This window comes from Trichomycterus rosablanca, chromosome 1 (assembly GCF_030014385.1).
Source record: "Trichomycterus rosablanca isolate fTriRos1 chromosome 1, fTriRos1.hap1, whole genome shotgun sequence".
Taxonomy (NCBI): domain Eukaryota; kingdom Metazoa; phylum Chordata; class Actinopteri; order Siluriformes; family Trichomycteridae; genus Trichomycterus; species Trichomycterus rosablanca.
The window spans coordinates 43,454,092-43,471,770 of NC_085988.1; the positions used below are offsets into that span (position 1 = coordinate 43,454,092).

Sequence of the window (17,679 nt, forward strand, 5' to 3'; positions counted from 1 at the left end):
CGTGGACTCAACTTCTTTGGTCGACCTGTTCCGAGTGGAACCTGTCCTGGAAAACCGCTGTATGACCTTGGCCACCATGCTGTAGCTCAGTTTCAGGGTGTTAGCAATCTTCTTATAGCCCAGGCCATCTTTGTGGAGAGCAACAATTCTATTTCTCACATCCTCAGAGAGTTCTTTGCCATGAGGTGCCATGTTGAATATCCAGTGGCCAGTATGAGAGAATTGTACCCAAAACACCAAATTTAACAGCCCTGCTCCCCATTTACACCTGGGACCTTGACACATGACACCAGGGAGGGACAACGACACATTTGGGCACAATTTGGACATGTTCACTGTGGGGTGTACTCACTTATGTTGCCAGCTATTTAGACATTAATGGCTGTGTGTTGAGTTATTTTCAGAAGACAGTAAATCTACACTGCTATACAAGTTGTACACTGACTACTCTAAGTTATATTCAAGTTTCATGTCTATAGTGTTGTCCCATGAAAAGATATAATGAAATATTTGCAGAAATGTGAGGGGTGTACTCACTTTTGTGATACACTGTATATACTGTATATATATATATATATACACGTATATATATATATATATATATATAGAGAGAGAGAGAGAGAGAGAGAGAGACGCTCGGAGTCAACTTGTTCGTGACGTCACGTAATTCGCGAATTTTGGTTCGTAATCCGTTCGTACCTTAAGTTTAACCTGATCGTTTGTAACCCAAAATGTTCGTATGGTAAACCGTTCGTAACTCAAGGGTCTACTGTACACAAAACATATATGGTAAATGTCGAATAAAAGTAATCAACTAATATATACGTTCAGACTGAAAAAAAACACAACAGATTACCTTCATGTGCAAAATACAACTGTATTTTTACAGTAAGCAATTCTTCTCTTTTTAAATCCAACACATTTACTCACATGACACTGAAACATGACATCTCTTTTTGCAGTATCATTTTTGTTTTGTAAAGTGAAAATGAATGATTATTGATTACATCTTATATAACTTGCTTGAGAACTTAAAAAACACCAGTAGGAATGTTTTATTTCTATGAATCTGAAGATGAACACATCACACGGTAAGCTTACGATGAGGAGATGGAAAACATTTGCATTTTATACAGATGGAATGACCGCTAAGCGACTAGCGTGAAATAAACAAACCTATTAGGATGTGTTTTTAGATGCCTTATGAAGTTTGATGTGGTTAATCCAGTGTCTTCAATTTGTTTCCCACTGTCTTCACATGTTGACACTTTTCTGTCAAATCCCATTAATTTTAACTCCTGGTAGCATAAGCATTGAGTCACTAAAATATTTCAGTCAGTGAGTAAACGTACAAGTTACACCAGTCAACTAAATGTTTTTAAACCACAAGCACATCATCAGGACAAACTGGTGCAACAATATAGGGCCCAAAACTATACGCAGTATGTTTTTTAGGACATGTGCCTAAAACAGTTTACAATAAAAGAGTCACAGATGCACACCAGGAAAAGAATGCTGTATAGGCACTTCACATAATCCAGGTATCAACTGACATGCATGGCTTTCACACCTGTGAATGCCCTTCTTTTATATACTGCACAACAGACTGCACTAAAAGCCCATTACTTCAGGTTCTGAAGTGCTCACCACACCACTAATCCAGAAAGTTATTTAGAAGCACTATATAGTCTAGTGGGACCACCAAACAGAACACATAATTAATGGCTTACACTGGTTGGAGTGATGAATAAATGCATAAAGGATAACATAGAGTGATCTGCTCTACTCACTGTGAAGTATCTGTCACCACAGGGAGGGAGAGATATTCAGTGGAAAAGTCCATGTCATCCACCAGGCTGCTAGTGCGCGAGATGTCAGCAGGTCCGTCTGGCTTTTTCTTAACTATAAAAATGCACAGAAGATATAAGATACAGATACAATATTTTTAAAACCATAATCAGTAAAAAGAAATGTAAAAAGAAAGACAGAACAGATTTATGATACCTGGAGAAGCAGGGCAGCTAAGAGTGAAAGAAGACCATGAGTGCTGGCGGACTGTGGGCATGCATTAGGAAAAAATAGAGCAAAAGAAAAAGAGAGTAAAAGAAAAAAAAGCCATGAAGAAAACTATATGTCTATATTTAATCTATATGATTAAAGGATTTTCTTTAATAGTTACAATGATCAACATACACTGATCAGTCATAACATTAAAACCACCTCCTTGTTTCTACACTCACTGTCCATTTTATCAGCTCCACTTACCATATAGAAGCACTTTGAAGTTCTACAATTACTGACTGTAGTCCATCTGTTATTCTGCATACTTTTTAGCCTGATTTCACCCTGTTCTTCAATAGTCAGGACCCCCAAAGGACCACTACAGAGTAGGTATTATTTAGGTGGTGAATGATTCTCAGCACTGCAGTGACACTGACATGGTGGTGGTGTGTTAGTGTGTGTTGTGCTGATATGAGTGGATCAGACACAGCAGCGCTTCTGGAGTTTTTAAATACCATGTCCACTTACTGTCCACTCTATTAGACACTCCTACCTAGTTGGTCCACCTTGTAGATGTAAAGTCAGAGACAATCGCTCATCTATTGCTGCTGTTTGAGTTGGTCATCTTCTAGACCTTCATCAGTGGTCACATGATGCTGCCCACAGGGCGTTGTTGGCTGGATGTTTTTGGTTGTTGGACTATTCCCAGTCCAGCAGTGACAGTGAGGTGTTTAAAAACCCCATTAACGCTGCTGTGTCTGATCCACTCATACCAGCACAACACACACTAACACACCACCACCATGTCCGTGTCACTGCAGTGCTGAGAATCATCCACCGCCCAAATAATACCTACTCTGTGGTGGTCCTGTGGGGGTCCTGACCATTGAAGAACAGCATGAAAGGGGGCTAACAAAGCATGCAGAGAAACAGATGGACTACAGTCAGTAATTGTAGAACTACAAAGTGCTTCTATATGGTAAGTGGAGCTGATAAAATTAACAGTGAGTGTAGAAACAAGGAGGTGGTTTCTACTCTATGGCCAAAAGTATACAGACGCCTGATGATGAGCTTGCTGGACATCCTCATCTCAAAAACAAATAGTATAAAAATAGAATGACCTCTATGTGATCTATGTGATTGACAGGGTCAATATAAAATGAAAAGTAATTACCAAACATACAAGTCCTAAACCAGTCCAGATATCACACAAAATGAGACCAGTTAATGCAAGGTACCAAGGCTCAGAACTTACACTGGGCTGACAAAGTATATGAGGAAATAGACTCATTTTATAGGAAGTACACAGAACATGATTAACAGAAGAAGTAAGTCCAAATAAGGTTGCCCTCTGTAGGGCTGGAGATGCAATGACATAGCAAAGTATAGGATGTTACATTGACTAAGAGGCCAATTACTTTTACATACAGCCATCGGTTCAAAACTCAGCTCTGCCATCCGGCTGGGCTGGGCGGCTACATGAGCAACAATTGGCTGTTGTTCACAGGGTGGGAAGCCGAATAGGAACTCTTCATAACTGATGCAGTTACAACCTCTGCTGGCTGGTTAGTGGCGCCTGCAAAGAGTCGAGGAATAATGCGTTGATCAGGGTGTGGCTCTCCGTACACAAAGCTGATCCATGATCGATGAACTCGACTTGTGCAGGTGAAAAGATGTAGTCGGCTACTGCACACATGTCAGAGGGGGCGTGTGTCAGTCGCTCTCCTCAATCGGAAGTGGAGATCAGCATCAGCAGAGAGGAAGAGTAATGTAATCGTGTAATTGGATACGATTAGATTGGGAGAAAAATTGGGAAAAATGCAAAAAAATGCATTTCATATTTATTCTGGTCATCTTTGTTTTATATAGAAAATACTTTCTCCTGGCACTGTACATAAAATCACAATTATCATGGAATACTGTGACAGGTTTTGGCTACTTTTACATACATAACTTGACAGAAATGCTTTAAGTCTCAAGTCTAAAATCTTACTCTTTTCTTCTTGTGTCCAATGTGAGTAAGTGCCAGCTAATAATTTAACACTGCCTACCACATAGTGTCAGAGTATTAACAATGGCGGTGGTGGTAAATAAACTTGGAAAATAAATTTAGAGAGATATAGCTGGGCACATTTATGAAGAGGAAAAATAAACAGAGTGAAGTAGAGAGAGAGAACTTGAGAAAACAAACCAATTTTATTACCAGTTCCCCAGTTTTGCACAAACACGTTTAGTTTTGTAGTGCCACAGCCAATAAAAACATACCCAGTACCTAGTGGCAGCAGGGTCCTAAAGCCACAACCCATTTAATGATTCTCTCAGGCCAGTGGAGCCGTCTAATTACAGTGAGATAAGCCAGATGTTAAGCAAACATGATAATGGCCAGTTTTATTTCCGACCATGGGTTAGCCTCAGGGGACGTTCTTGCTGTTGTCCAGTTTTATCTGCATTTTTCCACAACCACCCGCAGTGTCACACTATTATTCATTACCAACCTTAAGAACACAAAATTCAATAATTCTGGAACTGTTATTTTTAAATAGATAATTTTTTTAATGTGTAACAACAGCATGGCTTTATAGTAAATACGTACACAACAGAGTCTAGACCTTTCTCCAACAGAAAATGTGTGTATGCTTATAAAGAGAAATATACAACACTGAGGATTCCAGACTGTTGTGTAGCTGAAGTGTTATATCATGCAAGAAAAGGAAAAAAGTGGCCATGGTGCATGGTGCAGCTATGAAATTTAGAATGAAGAAGAAGAATGCCTTTATTTGTCATATATACATATACTGGTGTGCAGTACAACAAAATTATTTCTTCGCATATCCCAGCTTGTTTCGACAGCCATTGTATGACGCCCCTGGAGCAGAAAGAGTTACAGGCCTTGCTCAAGGGCCCAACAGTGGCAGCATGGCAGAGCTGGGATTCAAACTCTCAACCTTTCAGTTAATAGCCCAAAGTCCTACCCACTAGGCTACCACTGTTCCATTGCTACACAGGAATGAGTTTTAACATTCAGACAACAAACTTGATATGCCCCTAAAAAAGCTCTGACCCAACAAGACATGGACTCCAGACATCTTTTAAAAATCCTGTGGTATCTGGTGCCAACAGGTTCTTCAACTTCTGTGCACTGCAAAGCAAATGTTCACACCAGCTGTCCACATGATCTTGGACCAGCCAACCTTTCTTCATTGCACCGACACATGGGCAACTTGACCGGCCTGCAAGTATTCAGCCCAATACACAGACAGATTTAATGAACTGTGAGTTGTGACACATTCACCTAATTATCAGTATTACAATTATCTGCAATTTTAGCCACAGTAGCCCTTCTCTTGGGTGTAACAGGCACCACAGACTTCACGTTCTCTTGCATCAATGTGTCTTGGCTGTCCAGCAACCTGTCAGTGGTTTGTGGCTTGTCCATACTTTGGTCATAATAATTTGGCCCTTAGTAAAGTCTGCTGAATTCAACACGTGTACTACAAGCAACTACAATAAATCCAACATTTAATATATCCCTGACTATGACATGCACCATTGTTACAAAATAGGCATTGCTGTGCCTGTTTTGGGACGGTGGTCCTAGTGTTTTGGCTCATCAGTATTCACAAAAACAAGAACACTCACTAATTAGCTGAAACATTATATATCTTGTTTTTTACTGGGTTCAATTCAATAAAGAATTAAATAATAAAAACCATTGCTGTCTGTTTTGGGTTTGTACACATTAGGTTGCCATTATGATACATTCTTAAGCATTATTGTGCCAAAGGTAAGTTTTAATATTGTTAGGTGAGTTCCAAATCACATACTACTGTACTTATGTAAGATAAGACCATGTGTTTGTTGGAGGTGCCTCTCACATACACCCAGACCTCTGAGGCCTTCATTCTTCTGGGAGTCTTTACACAAGATTGTGAAGTGTTTCTGTCAAAATTCATGGCCTTTAACTCTAAAGAGCATATGTGAGGTCAGGCAATGTTGGATAAGGCCTTGCTTACTAACTAATGTTCCAATTAATTCCAAAGGTATTCAGTTGGATTGAGGTCAATGTATCTTCTTAACAACAAACCCAACAATCACTGGACCTAGACATTTCATCTAACTGATACCCTTAACATTATAAATCCCCCATCGTCTCTATCAGTTGGCAGCATATAATTTTAAAAATGTATTTAAGTCAATATTAGCCAAGAGCAATAATATTTTTTTATTAAAACTACGTAATTACTAATGCCTACAGACATTATGAAAGCACAAACTGGTGAAGCATACATAAACAGTAGTTCAGCTAAGATATGGAACTCACCTGTCTGTTTGTACACCTTGGTGATGCCTGCAGTGGTAAAAGTGGAGAATCGATCAGTCATTAATGTATAGCATAATATAACAGTAGATAAAATACACAGATGGAGGACAATTTAAAGGAAAATCTACATCGATATGTGAAAAATGTGTACATATGCTTCCAGACCACATGTATAAAAATTATAAGCAGGCAGAATTGTCCTTGATGACAAACCAAAAAATCTAATTCACTTGAAAAAAAGGTTTTATTACTGGCACATGAATGGCAGGAGCTTCAGTCAATGATTTCTCAACTGGCTAGAGATTTAATGGAAAGTGACTAAATCGACATTTAAATCTATGGGAAAGACGAGCCAAAACATTAGGACCACCCATCTAATATGCTGTCAGAACAGCTCTGACCCTCCGAGACATGGACTCCACCAGACATCTTATGTTCTGTGATATCAGATATCAGGACATTACCAGCAGTTCCTTTAACTTCTTATGTTTTAAAAGGATAGTCCTACATTGCGTCCTGGTGCCATCACTATGCGACTATGCAGCCCCATATACACAGAGAAGTTCAATGCACTGTGTTGTGACATTCACTTCATAACGAGCATTAAAATAATCTGCAATTTGAGCCACAGTAACCCTTCTGATGGCCCGTTACAAATGCCAAAAGCTTTTATGTCCCCTGGCTTAAAAGCCTTAGCCACCCAACAACGTATCGGCCATTTGTCTTGTCCCTCCTCGGACCACTGTCGATAGGTACTGCACTCTGACACCAGCTTCCAAACAAGCAGGTTTTTCCATGGCTTGCTGTTTCAGAGATATTTCAACCCAGTCTTTTGCTCTTGATGATTTGGCCCTTATAAAAGTAACTCAGGTCTTTATGCTGATCATATCTACTGCACTCATTGTGTGTACTGTGTGTGCTATAGTCCGTTACACTTCTTATAATCTTTCTTTGATCAAACACTGTGAAAACATTTGTCCTATTATGCAGTTTCTCATGAAGCAAGATCGCCCTGCATCTTAAATGTCACTTGCCTAAGCAACAACATTATTCATCTTTAAGGAAGCTTTTTTTTACTTGTTTGGTTAGGGTTCAAAGTCTTACAGACATATGGTCATGTGTTATTAGCTCTTTCCTCTAAACTAATTAGACTTCAGAAGACTAGACTTTTTTTAGACTTTTTTTCTCCTAGAACTGGTTTCTCTGCTGGGGAGTCTGTAAATGTTTCAGCTTTTATGATGAAGCCGTTCGACAGGAAGAACCTGTAAAAGCCAGCTAAACAGCCTTATTAACAGTATAAGGGCGTGGATTTGTTTTGCAGGAGTGTGTTGTTCTACAGGATGTGTTTCAGTCACATATGGAAAATGACATCTATCACCAGTGTGGAAAATGGCCACGGTCGGGCACTCTTTTATCTGTTTAACTGTTTTTCCCCTTTTGCCTCAGTGTTTTGAAAGTTGCCGAATTCATCGTGTATGAAACATTCTGGTTCTAATTTGCTTGTTTGATCTGCATAAAACTCAGTGTTTGATCTAAACTGTCTCCAAATGTTTAATTATTTGTACCTTAAATGAAACACATTACATGTGTAAAACAGACTTAATACTAGTAAAAAAAAAAAACAGTTAAATATATTTTTTTAAATGACAGCTAAATCCTAATATATGTGAAGCCACAACATACGTCCTCACATTTTTTCACACCTACAATTGCAACAGCAAAAATTAGCTAGCTAGACTTTGTGTACTTCTTCCATAGGTTAGTTGTAAAATTAACTGCAAATATATTATTTAGAAAGTTTGGGTTAAAACATTTGGAACTAAATTTAGCTGTGCTAACATAATAAAAATATTTGTTTCATATTACAAACAATGTTTTTGGGTTGTTTTAGTTAACTGTAAATTACTGATTTCTTTTTTTTTTATTTATGGTCAGGGCTAATACCTGTGGGTTCTTCTAGAAAGAAAGGCACTTCTCGCTTGTCCTCCTTTTCATCGATATGATCATAAGTTATCTGAGGAATGGACAGAGCTTTTTCTCCTGCGTTTCCCAGAGAACCGTTATCACGTGTTGACTTCAGTCTCCGTCTGTAGCGCTTGCTCTGTGCTCACAGCAAAATGCAGATAAGAGAATGATGGTTAGGTAGAGCATCAACCGGAAGTACATGAAAACTGTGAAAACTACACATGACAAACTACTTTATTGGAAACATGCAAAACACTGAATAACCTTCTTGATTTTAGAACACTTATGTAGCAGTTACATCCCTAGGCCAAATTGTGATTTGCTGAAAAAAAAGTTAATTAATCATTATTATAAAAGCCATATGTAGAATTTCTAAAATGCTAAGACGTTAAGTATTTAAAGAGAATCAAATTTCTACTAATATGTAACGCTACAAATACAATAGATAAATATTGTCAGGATTTTAATAAGGATCTGCACATTACATTCAGAGACCTAATGGCATAACATATGATTTTATCTAAGCTTACACAGTGTGTAAGGTTATTTGTAAAAGTATTATGCCTTTTGTATTTTTTATACTTATGTAGTTTTTCATCTTTTATTTAGTTCCTTTACCAAAACTAGAACAAATCTGGTTATCTGAGGTATTCCTAATGTATTTATTTATTCGTCGTAATAGATTTATAATAATATGAATCTTGAAACACCTGTAAACAGGGGGATACACTTTGGACAAGGTGTCAATTCAATGCAGAGTATGATTTAATCACCTCTTCACTAACTCCTAGGAGCAATTTAGAATAGCCAATCCATTTTATGCATGTATTGAAATGGAGGAAGTCCTTGGGGTAAACCCATTTGTACTGAAAATTACAGGATGGAATCCAGGACCATACAGTTTTATGGATCATTAAATGTTTTTAACCAAAACATATCTAAGAATTACATGCTTGGGGCTAAGTTGTTTAACAGAGAAGAGTCTGGTTCTTAATTGATTACTGAAACTAACTCTATGTCCATTATCTTCTTCTCCTGGGCCTTTGTCCCGCTCGGTTGCGGGGTCAGCTCTTCGGCGGATCATGATCCACGCATCGATTTGGCACAATTTTTACGCCGGATGCCCTTCCTGACACAACCCTCCCTATTTTATCCGGGCTTGGGACCGGCACTACAATGCACTGGTTTGTACATCTAGCGGCTAGGTATCTATAGGACAATTCAGTGTTTCCAATTAGCCTGGTGGCATGTCTTTGGACTGTGGGAGGAAACCGGAGCACCCGGAGGAAACCCACGCGGACACGGGGAGAACATGCAAACTCCGCACAGAAAGGACCCGGGCCTCCCCACCTGGGGATCGAACCCAGGACCCTCTTGTTGTGAGGCGACAGTGCTACCCACTAAGCCACCGTGCCGCCTCTATGTCCATTATGTTTGCCTCAATTTAAAAGAGTCAAGTGATCTGTGGTCTTTGTTCAACTATTTATACAAGAATTTGATGTCTTATCATTAGAAAAAAATCTGTCTAAACTTTAAAATAAGAAAGAAATGCCTAATTTCTATCAATTCAATTTAATGCATTTTATTACACGGTCCTCAATACAAAATTCAAACTTGTTCAGCTGTGACGCAACTGATTCGTCACACACAGTCAACAAATCATTTTAAATGCCACACACACCAGTCAGCAATGATTCATTTAACCAAACTGATTTAAACATAGGCCATCATATAGCTGGCTTTGTTTTCCTCTGTGTGAAAGAGTACTAAACATTTCTGCATCATGCATCAAAGAACCAAACACATTCATGGTAGCCTGGTCAAGGCAGACTAATATGAAATGTAAATGTGCCCTTCTGGGAGAATTTCATTAATATTTTATAGTATTCAACCATCAACCCATATCAGACTCTATCATCTTCTCTTTCTTTTCTGACATTTTGTGGTCAGCTCATGTTTAATGATGAAATCTTCAGTAAGTTTTATTTTATTAAACTAATGGAGAAACAGGCTTTTATTTCAAAACGACCAAACGAAGGAAACAACCGACACTACCAAAGAAGGAGAACATTAGTCATTCATTAGTGAATGACTGTTTTCAAAATAAGTAAGAAATGAATAGCTGGTTCATGAAGCAAAGAGCAGTCCCACACCCATGCAGAGAAAGAGGTGGAAGTGACTGAGGTTCTCCAAATATGTTTGGAGTTAGAGCAACACAAAGATGTTTTTGTTGTTGTTTCGCTACACAAAGGTTTGCTCCCAGGAATGAGGTGGCCGTGACATCATCTCAACTGACTGCGGCTTTGTGTAGCAAAGACAAAAGGAGACTGAGGTCAAATGGGTGTCCAGAGAAAGGGAGTGAAGGAGGAACACAGCTAGTGAGAGACCTTATTCTTTTCTTGCCCGTCCCATGACTTTGGAGTGGCCTGGCCGCACAGCAATATTAAACCTCAGCCTACACAGTGCAAGTTCCCGCCAATCACTACAAAAGTGAAATTTCCCCCAGAAGTCCAATACAGTGTGTTCATTTATGTGTTTGCTGAGATTAAATCTTGAAAGAGACTGACTACTGTAAAGCAGATGTACTGCAAACTGATCTAGGTCAGTCGAACACACCTAATTCTAGAAGCCCAACACACCCTTGTGACTCCACCTGTAGCAGGTGTGCACATGAATGGACCTACGGCAAACTCCACAGAGGTTTACTTTACACTGACCTACTATAGTCGTTTACTGAGGATACCCATCCGGAAGCACAATGACAAGAACACAAGTGACGGGAACACAAAAGAATAAACACAATACAAACGAGAGGCCAGTTTTCAGAAGTCAGGAAAAAAGCATTGTTCTCACGAGTTTTCTGAAGTTTCCAGGACTGGAGTCTTCAGAGTTTATAATGGGAATGTAGTCGTCCGTCAGCACGTACATCTTCCAGGTAGCCGGACAGCCGTCAGGTTTCTCACATGCATAACATCGCCACAACGTCTGCAAATGAGACAAACTGCCTTGTTCCTAATTTATTTATTTAATAATTAGATTTGAACGTCATGTTTTACATACATTCATGACAGAAACAGTAGTTACTCGTTACACAAGATTCATCAGTTCACAAGTTTAATGTCAAACACAGTCCTGGACAATTTTGTATCTCCAGTTCACCTCACTTGCATGTCTTTGGACTGTGGGAGACCGCAGCTCCCGGAGGAAACCCACACAGACACAGGGAAAACATGCAAACTCCACACAGAAAGGACCTAGACCGCCCCACCTGGGGGACTGAACCCAGGACCTTCTTGCTGGGAGGCGACAGTGCTACCCATTGAGCCACCGTGCCGCCTAAAAAAAACCTGAATTGTGGACAAGGCCTTTGCATTTAACATTATTGTCTGACCTCATACAGTTCTTTAAACCGTTTTTTCACTAGAAAAACACAATTTTGACTAGAAAAACACAATTTTCAACAGACAAACTACAAAATGTTGTCCAAAACAATCCAGAAAGGATCCATATTATTGCCTACATATTATTATGTTTCTGAATGAGATGTCCTACAAGCTCATGGTCAGGTGTCCACTGATATCCACAGAACACAACTCTTGAATCTTTATTTAACTGATAAAAGTAGAATAAAAAGATTTCCAATGTTTTCACTGATCAGTACAGACACATTTAGAATTTGATGCCTAGAACACACTCCAGAAAGTTGGAACAAAGGCGTGTTTACTCCTGTGTTCCATCACCTTTCCTATTAATGAGACTTTTGAGACTCATTTGGCAACTGAGGACACTAATTGTTAGAGTTGTTCTCCACTCTTGCTTAATATGAGTCTTTAGCTGCTCAACAGTCACTGGTCACCATCATCTGATTCTCCTCTTCATGCTGCAGCATACATTTTCAATAAGCCAATAAGTCCAAGCTAAAATGGTTAACCATAAGTAGTTCGTGACAGCTGCTAAATGTTGTATGCTCTCATGGTTAGTTACTTTAACAAAATTACTTAATGGCCATAATGCTTTTCCTGAATAAAAAAAAAAAAAAAGATTTATACTTTTTCGACACTTAGGTTTACAATGAGGGACCTGTCACCTCACAGCAAGAAGGTCCTGGGTTCGATCCCCAGGTGGGGCGGTCCAGGTCCTTTCTGTGTGGAGTTTGCATGTTCTCCGTGTCTGTGTGGGTTTCCTCCAGAAGCTCCGGTTTCCTCCCACAGTCCAAAAACATGCAGTCAGGTTAATTGGAGACACTGAATTGCCCTATAGGTGAATGGGTGTGTGTAAGTGTGTGTCTGCCCTGCGATGGACTGGCGCCCCATCCAGGGTGTTACTGTGTGTCTTGCACCCATTGAAAAGCTGGGATAGGCTCCAGCCCCCCCCTTCACCCCACCCCCGTCCCGCAACCCTAATTGGATAAGCAATTAAGAAAGTGAGTGAGTGAGTGAGGTTTACAATGACATCAACACAATATTTATATTAAGGAGTAAACACATCACTGATCTACCTTAAAGCCTTGTCTTTTTTGTCAATTTGTCACACCCATCATAAAAGAGTGAAAACATTGTAAAACTGTACATTGTTCCTAAAAATCTGTCTTAGATAACCATGGAAGCTAACAGAGAAAACAATAGTTTGTTAGCTGATGGTGTTTGAGCTCTTATGGTTAACTACTTCAAATAAATTAGAAAAAGATCTGAATATAATAACACCTAAAATAATAATCACAAATAACCTACTTTATTGACAGTATATTAGTACAACTTTAAACAAAATTTGCTTTATTGAACATCATCCCATCATTTAAAGTATACAGAAAAACAGTTTTAGTTCAGATTTTACAACCCTAAATCAGAAAAAGTTGGGACAGTATGGAAAATGCTAATAAAATAAAAATGCAGTGTTCCTTACGTTTACTTTGACTATTATTTAATTGCGGACAGTTTAAACCTGAGATATTTCATGTTTTATCTGCTCAACTTCATTTCATTTGTTAATATACCTCCATTCCTGCATTTCAGGCCTGAAACACATTCCAAAAAAAGTTGGGACGTGGCAGTTTAAAGCTAGTAATGAGGTGAAAAAACGTAATAATAATGTGATTCCAAACAGGTGATGTCAACAGGTGATTGTAATCATGGTACAAAAGCAGCATCCAGGAGTCTTTGATGAGCAAAGATGATCAGAGGATCTCCAGTTTGTCAACAAAGGTGTGAGAAAATTATTGAAATGTTTAAAAACAGTGTACACTTCTGTGATGGCAGCATTAATGCAGAAAAGTACATTGAGATCTTAGAGCAACATATGCTGCTTTCAAGATGTCATCTTTTCCAGGGACGTCCATGCATATTTCAACAAGACAATGCAAAGCCACATGCTGCACATGTTACAGACATGGCTGCGGAAGAAGAGGGTACGGATACTGGACTGGCCTGCCTGTAGTCCTGACCTGTCCCCAACAGAGAATGTGTGGAGAATTTTAAAATGAAAAATGCAACAACGACGACCCCGTTCTGTTGCACATCTTAAGACGTGTTTGCAGGAAGAACGGGACAAAATAAAAGCTGAAACACTAAATCATCTGGTATCCTCGGTTCCAAAACGTCTTTTAAGTGTGGTCAAAAGTAATGGCAACATTACAAAGTGGTAAATGCTTTACTGTCCCAACTTTTTTTGAGATGTGTTGCAGGCCTGAAATGCAGGAATGAATGTTTATTAATAAATGAAATTAAGTTAACCAGATAAAACATGAAATATCTCAGGTTCATCCTTGAAATGAGTAAATGTAAAAAACTTTTATTTTAATATTTGCATTTTCCATGTTGTCCCAACTTTTTCTGATTTGGGGTTGTATGTTATTAGCTTAAGGTCTATCAAATATATACATATTGCAATCAAAGTAAAACAAGTAACATTAATCACATGTTAATCATCTGTGAATATAATAATCAGTACCTGTATTAGTGAGGCAGCAGCTGGGATTTGGCGATTGAAGTGTTTCTGTCTCTGTTTCTGCTGCACCTTTAGAGCAAAGCCTGAACCAAGAATGCCCTGCAATTACAAGTTATTGTTTATATATTATATAATGTTGTCATAAGTAATATTCCTACAGTTCCCTCAAAAAACAAGCTAATTCTAGACATGCATAATAAGTAGGGCTGTCGAAGTTAACGCGATAATAACGCATTAACGCAATCTCAATTTAACGCGATTTAAAAAAATAGTGCCGTTAACGCAGATTCTAGTTCATGTTGAGACTTGACTGGTAGAACCAACGTTTTAATGTCGGACTTGCCACCGTTGTTCATTTGCGGTTTGTTAAAATAATATAACTGAGCGTCGTAGGGATGCACTTGCATAATAAAGAAATAAATACACGGTATATTCACAAGTTGTCGGGAGCAAAACACTTTATTAACTTAATCTGTTACGGCACTGAATACCGGAGTCAAGCACGCTAGTCCATGAACTATGGAAGCCCCAAAAGGGTCAAAACACACTCACTTCGTGTAGAAACGTCCACTTTTCACATTTCACTTAAAAAACCTTGTTTTCTATAACATTTACACAGATTTTATTTAATGCGATTAATCGCGATTAACTATATGAAATTCTGAGATTAATCGCGATTAAAATTTTTAATCGTTTGACAGCCCTAATAATAAGGCAAGCTTCTTCCTCTAGTAACCACAGAAAAGACTTAATTCAAACAAATATTGCAAAATAGAAATACATAAATATAGATTTATTAATGTGCTTATTAACTTGTGAACTATTTACTATACATTCATTTAAGAACTACAGTAGTTTTAAATGACCAGGCTCACAACTCATCAATATATCCAGGACTGGTTAATGTGAGAGTGTTGCTAATGTTGCAGTTGTGCATTATATAAAGTGAAATGTGAGAAGCGAGGCCCCTGGGGATCTGCTTTGTCTTTAATGGACCCCATTAACCCTGCACCCCATTACTGCATGGGTTCCTGTAGGAGAACATGGCCCCAGGGCACCAGACAGGGTCTGTCAATTGTGTGTGTGTGTGTGTGTGTGTGTGTGTGTGTGTAAGCGTATAAGAGAGAGAGTGAGTAAGTGAAAAAGATGGTATTTACCGCTGGCAGGGCAAAAAAGGAGATAGCAAACACACTAAAACAGGAGGCGATGGTTTTCCCTATCCACGTCTGAGGAATTTTATCTCCATAACCTATTGTAGTCACAGTGACCTGCAGAGAAGAAAACAAATGTAGTTTTCTGCCTGAATAACAAAGAGTAACAATTCACCTATGAAATAAACACTTATATAATTAACAAGATTAATGAAGTAAACTAAAACATTTGCTGAATGACATTCAACATTTTACAATAGTACTCTTTCCTACAAATGTAAATGTCTGAAAAAAGTGCTGGAACAGATTCAGGGTTGTGGTGGGTCTGACCCACTGGGTGAAAGGTAAAAAAAACACCCTGGACAGGTCACCAGTCCATCAAAGGGCAAACACACACACACACACATCTAGGGCAATTTTGTATTTTCAATAAACCTGAATGCATGTCTTTGGACCTGAGCTCCAAGAGGTAATCCATGCAGACACAGGGAGAACATGCAAAATCCACACAGAAAGGACCCAGACTGCTTTTTCGGTGTTGTCTTTATATTTTGTAAAATTCAGTATTAAAATGGCCCCAAATAAGGTGCAGAGAAAGTGCAGTGGTGAGAAAATCACTATTTGATGTGTTGTATAATTACTCCTGCCAGTAGCTTCACTGTGTATCAGACAGAGGGGACAGTGAGTGAGAGAGAAGAAGAAAGTCGCTGAGTAAAGTATTCTTTCTTTCGTGCAATTACACCTACAAAATACAACACTACTGAAATAAAGAAGGAATAATAGAGAAATATGAGAGTTATTGTTGTTTCTGGTAGAAACATTTTATAAAAAAGCAGGAAATTTATTATGGTGTATGGTACAGCACACATACTGTACTGAGATGTGTGTTTTTTATGTACAGTACTACTGTGTATTGTTGTTTATTATTATTTATTACAGTATTATCTATTCTATAATTTAAGATTAAGGGAAAATATACTTGTATTTATAACAAAAAAGTGCATTTAAGACATAAGAAAGGTTAGGTAAGGGGGTGGTTTGGGAGATCTGGCACGAATTAATTCTATTTACATTATTTCTTATGGGAAAAACAGGTTTAACTAACGAATATTTTGACTTAAGAACAGCCCTTCGGAACCAATTAAATTTCGTAAGTCAGGGGGCCACTGTATTGTCAAAGTTATGTACATATTACTTCTAACTATTGAGTTTAGGTGTGCCAACCCCACCTATTTAGGTTAATAAAGATATGGACATTTGTGTAGAGAACCTCAAATGGCCTGTACAGAGCCCCATACCTGTACATAACCCTAAAATATAAACAAACAAACTACAAAATTTTGTCAAACACCCTTCCAAAAGTGACGACAAAAGTAGAGCTCCACATTAATGCCTATGGTTTCAGGATTAAATGTACTACAAGCTCATGGTCAGGTGCCAACTGATATTGGGTAAAATGCAAACCTTTCTGAAAGGTCTATAAAATAATAATCTGTAATTTTTTAACTCTCCTAAATTCTTATTTAACTAAAAAAAAAAAAGAAAACTGGTCAACTTTATTGTTTTTTGTAAACACATTTACAACTTGCCTGAAAAACAGTCCAAAAAAGTTGGGACAGAGGCATGTTCACCATTGTGTGCCATCATCTTTCCTGTTAATGAGACTTTTTCATGGGCTGGAAACTAAGGACACAAATTGTTACAGTTTTGCGAGGGGAATTTTTGTCCATTCTTGTGTGATACAAGACTCAGCTGCTCAGAGTCTGTAGTGGCCATTGTCTTATTCTCCTCTTCTAGCCACATCATACATTTACAATGTCAAGCACACACATTCTTTGTCTACGAAGTCACACTGTTGTAGCATATACAGAATGAGGCCTGGCATTGTCTTGCTGAAATAATCATGGACTTCTTGGGAAACAACGTTGCCTTGATGGCGGCATGTGTCTCTCTAAAATCCCAATATACACCTCTGGGCCTATGATATCTTCACACATATGCAAATCACCCATACTGTGGACACTGATGCACATACCATGACATATGTTACCTTTCACTGATAACAGTCTGGATGATCCTTTTCATCTTTGACATTCACAGGTGGTTTCCGGCTTTGCCCTCAGGGACAGAGATCTCTCCAGATTTAATGAATCTTTTCACAATATTATAAACAGCAGATGGTGAAAGTCTAAATTATTTGTAATGTTCTTTTTGAGCTGACTGGCAATTCTCTTCTTAAGTTTGGCACAAAGTGGTGAGCCATGACCCATCATTGCTTTTGGTCGATCCACCTTCTAT

At 38.5% G+C, this 17,679-nt stretch overlaps 1 protein-coding gene across 1 annotated transcript in view; it reads right to left on the reverse strand.

Annotated features, from left to right (window-relative positions):
• The window catches only part of kcnq1.2 (potassium voltage-gated channel, KQT-like subfamily, member 1.2), a 180,383-nt gene that overhangs the window by 138,913 nt on the left and 23,791 nt on the right, over positions 1-17,679 (reverse strand). The window contains exons 7-13 of the mRNA XM_063003118.1: positions 15,388-15,498; positions 14,234-14,329; positions 11,141-11,272; positions 8,267-8,423; positions 6,323-6,349; positions 2,005-2,055; positions 1,791-1,902 (exon numbers count right to left, since the gene is read on the reverse strand). Coding sequence (XP_062859188.1) covers positions 1,791-1,902; positions 2,005-2,055; positions 6,323-6,349; positions 8,267-8,423; positions 11,141-11,272; positions 14,234-14,329; positions 15,388-15,498 — 686 coding nt within the window. The remainder of the gene's footprint in view (positions 1-1,790; positions 1,903-2,004; positions 2,056-6,322; positions 6,350-8,266; positions 8,424-11,140; positions 11,273-14,233; positions 14,330-15,387; positions 15,499-17,679) is intronic.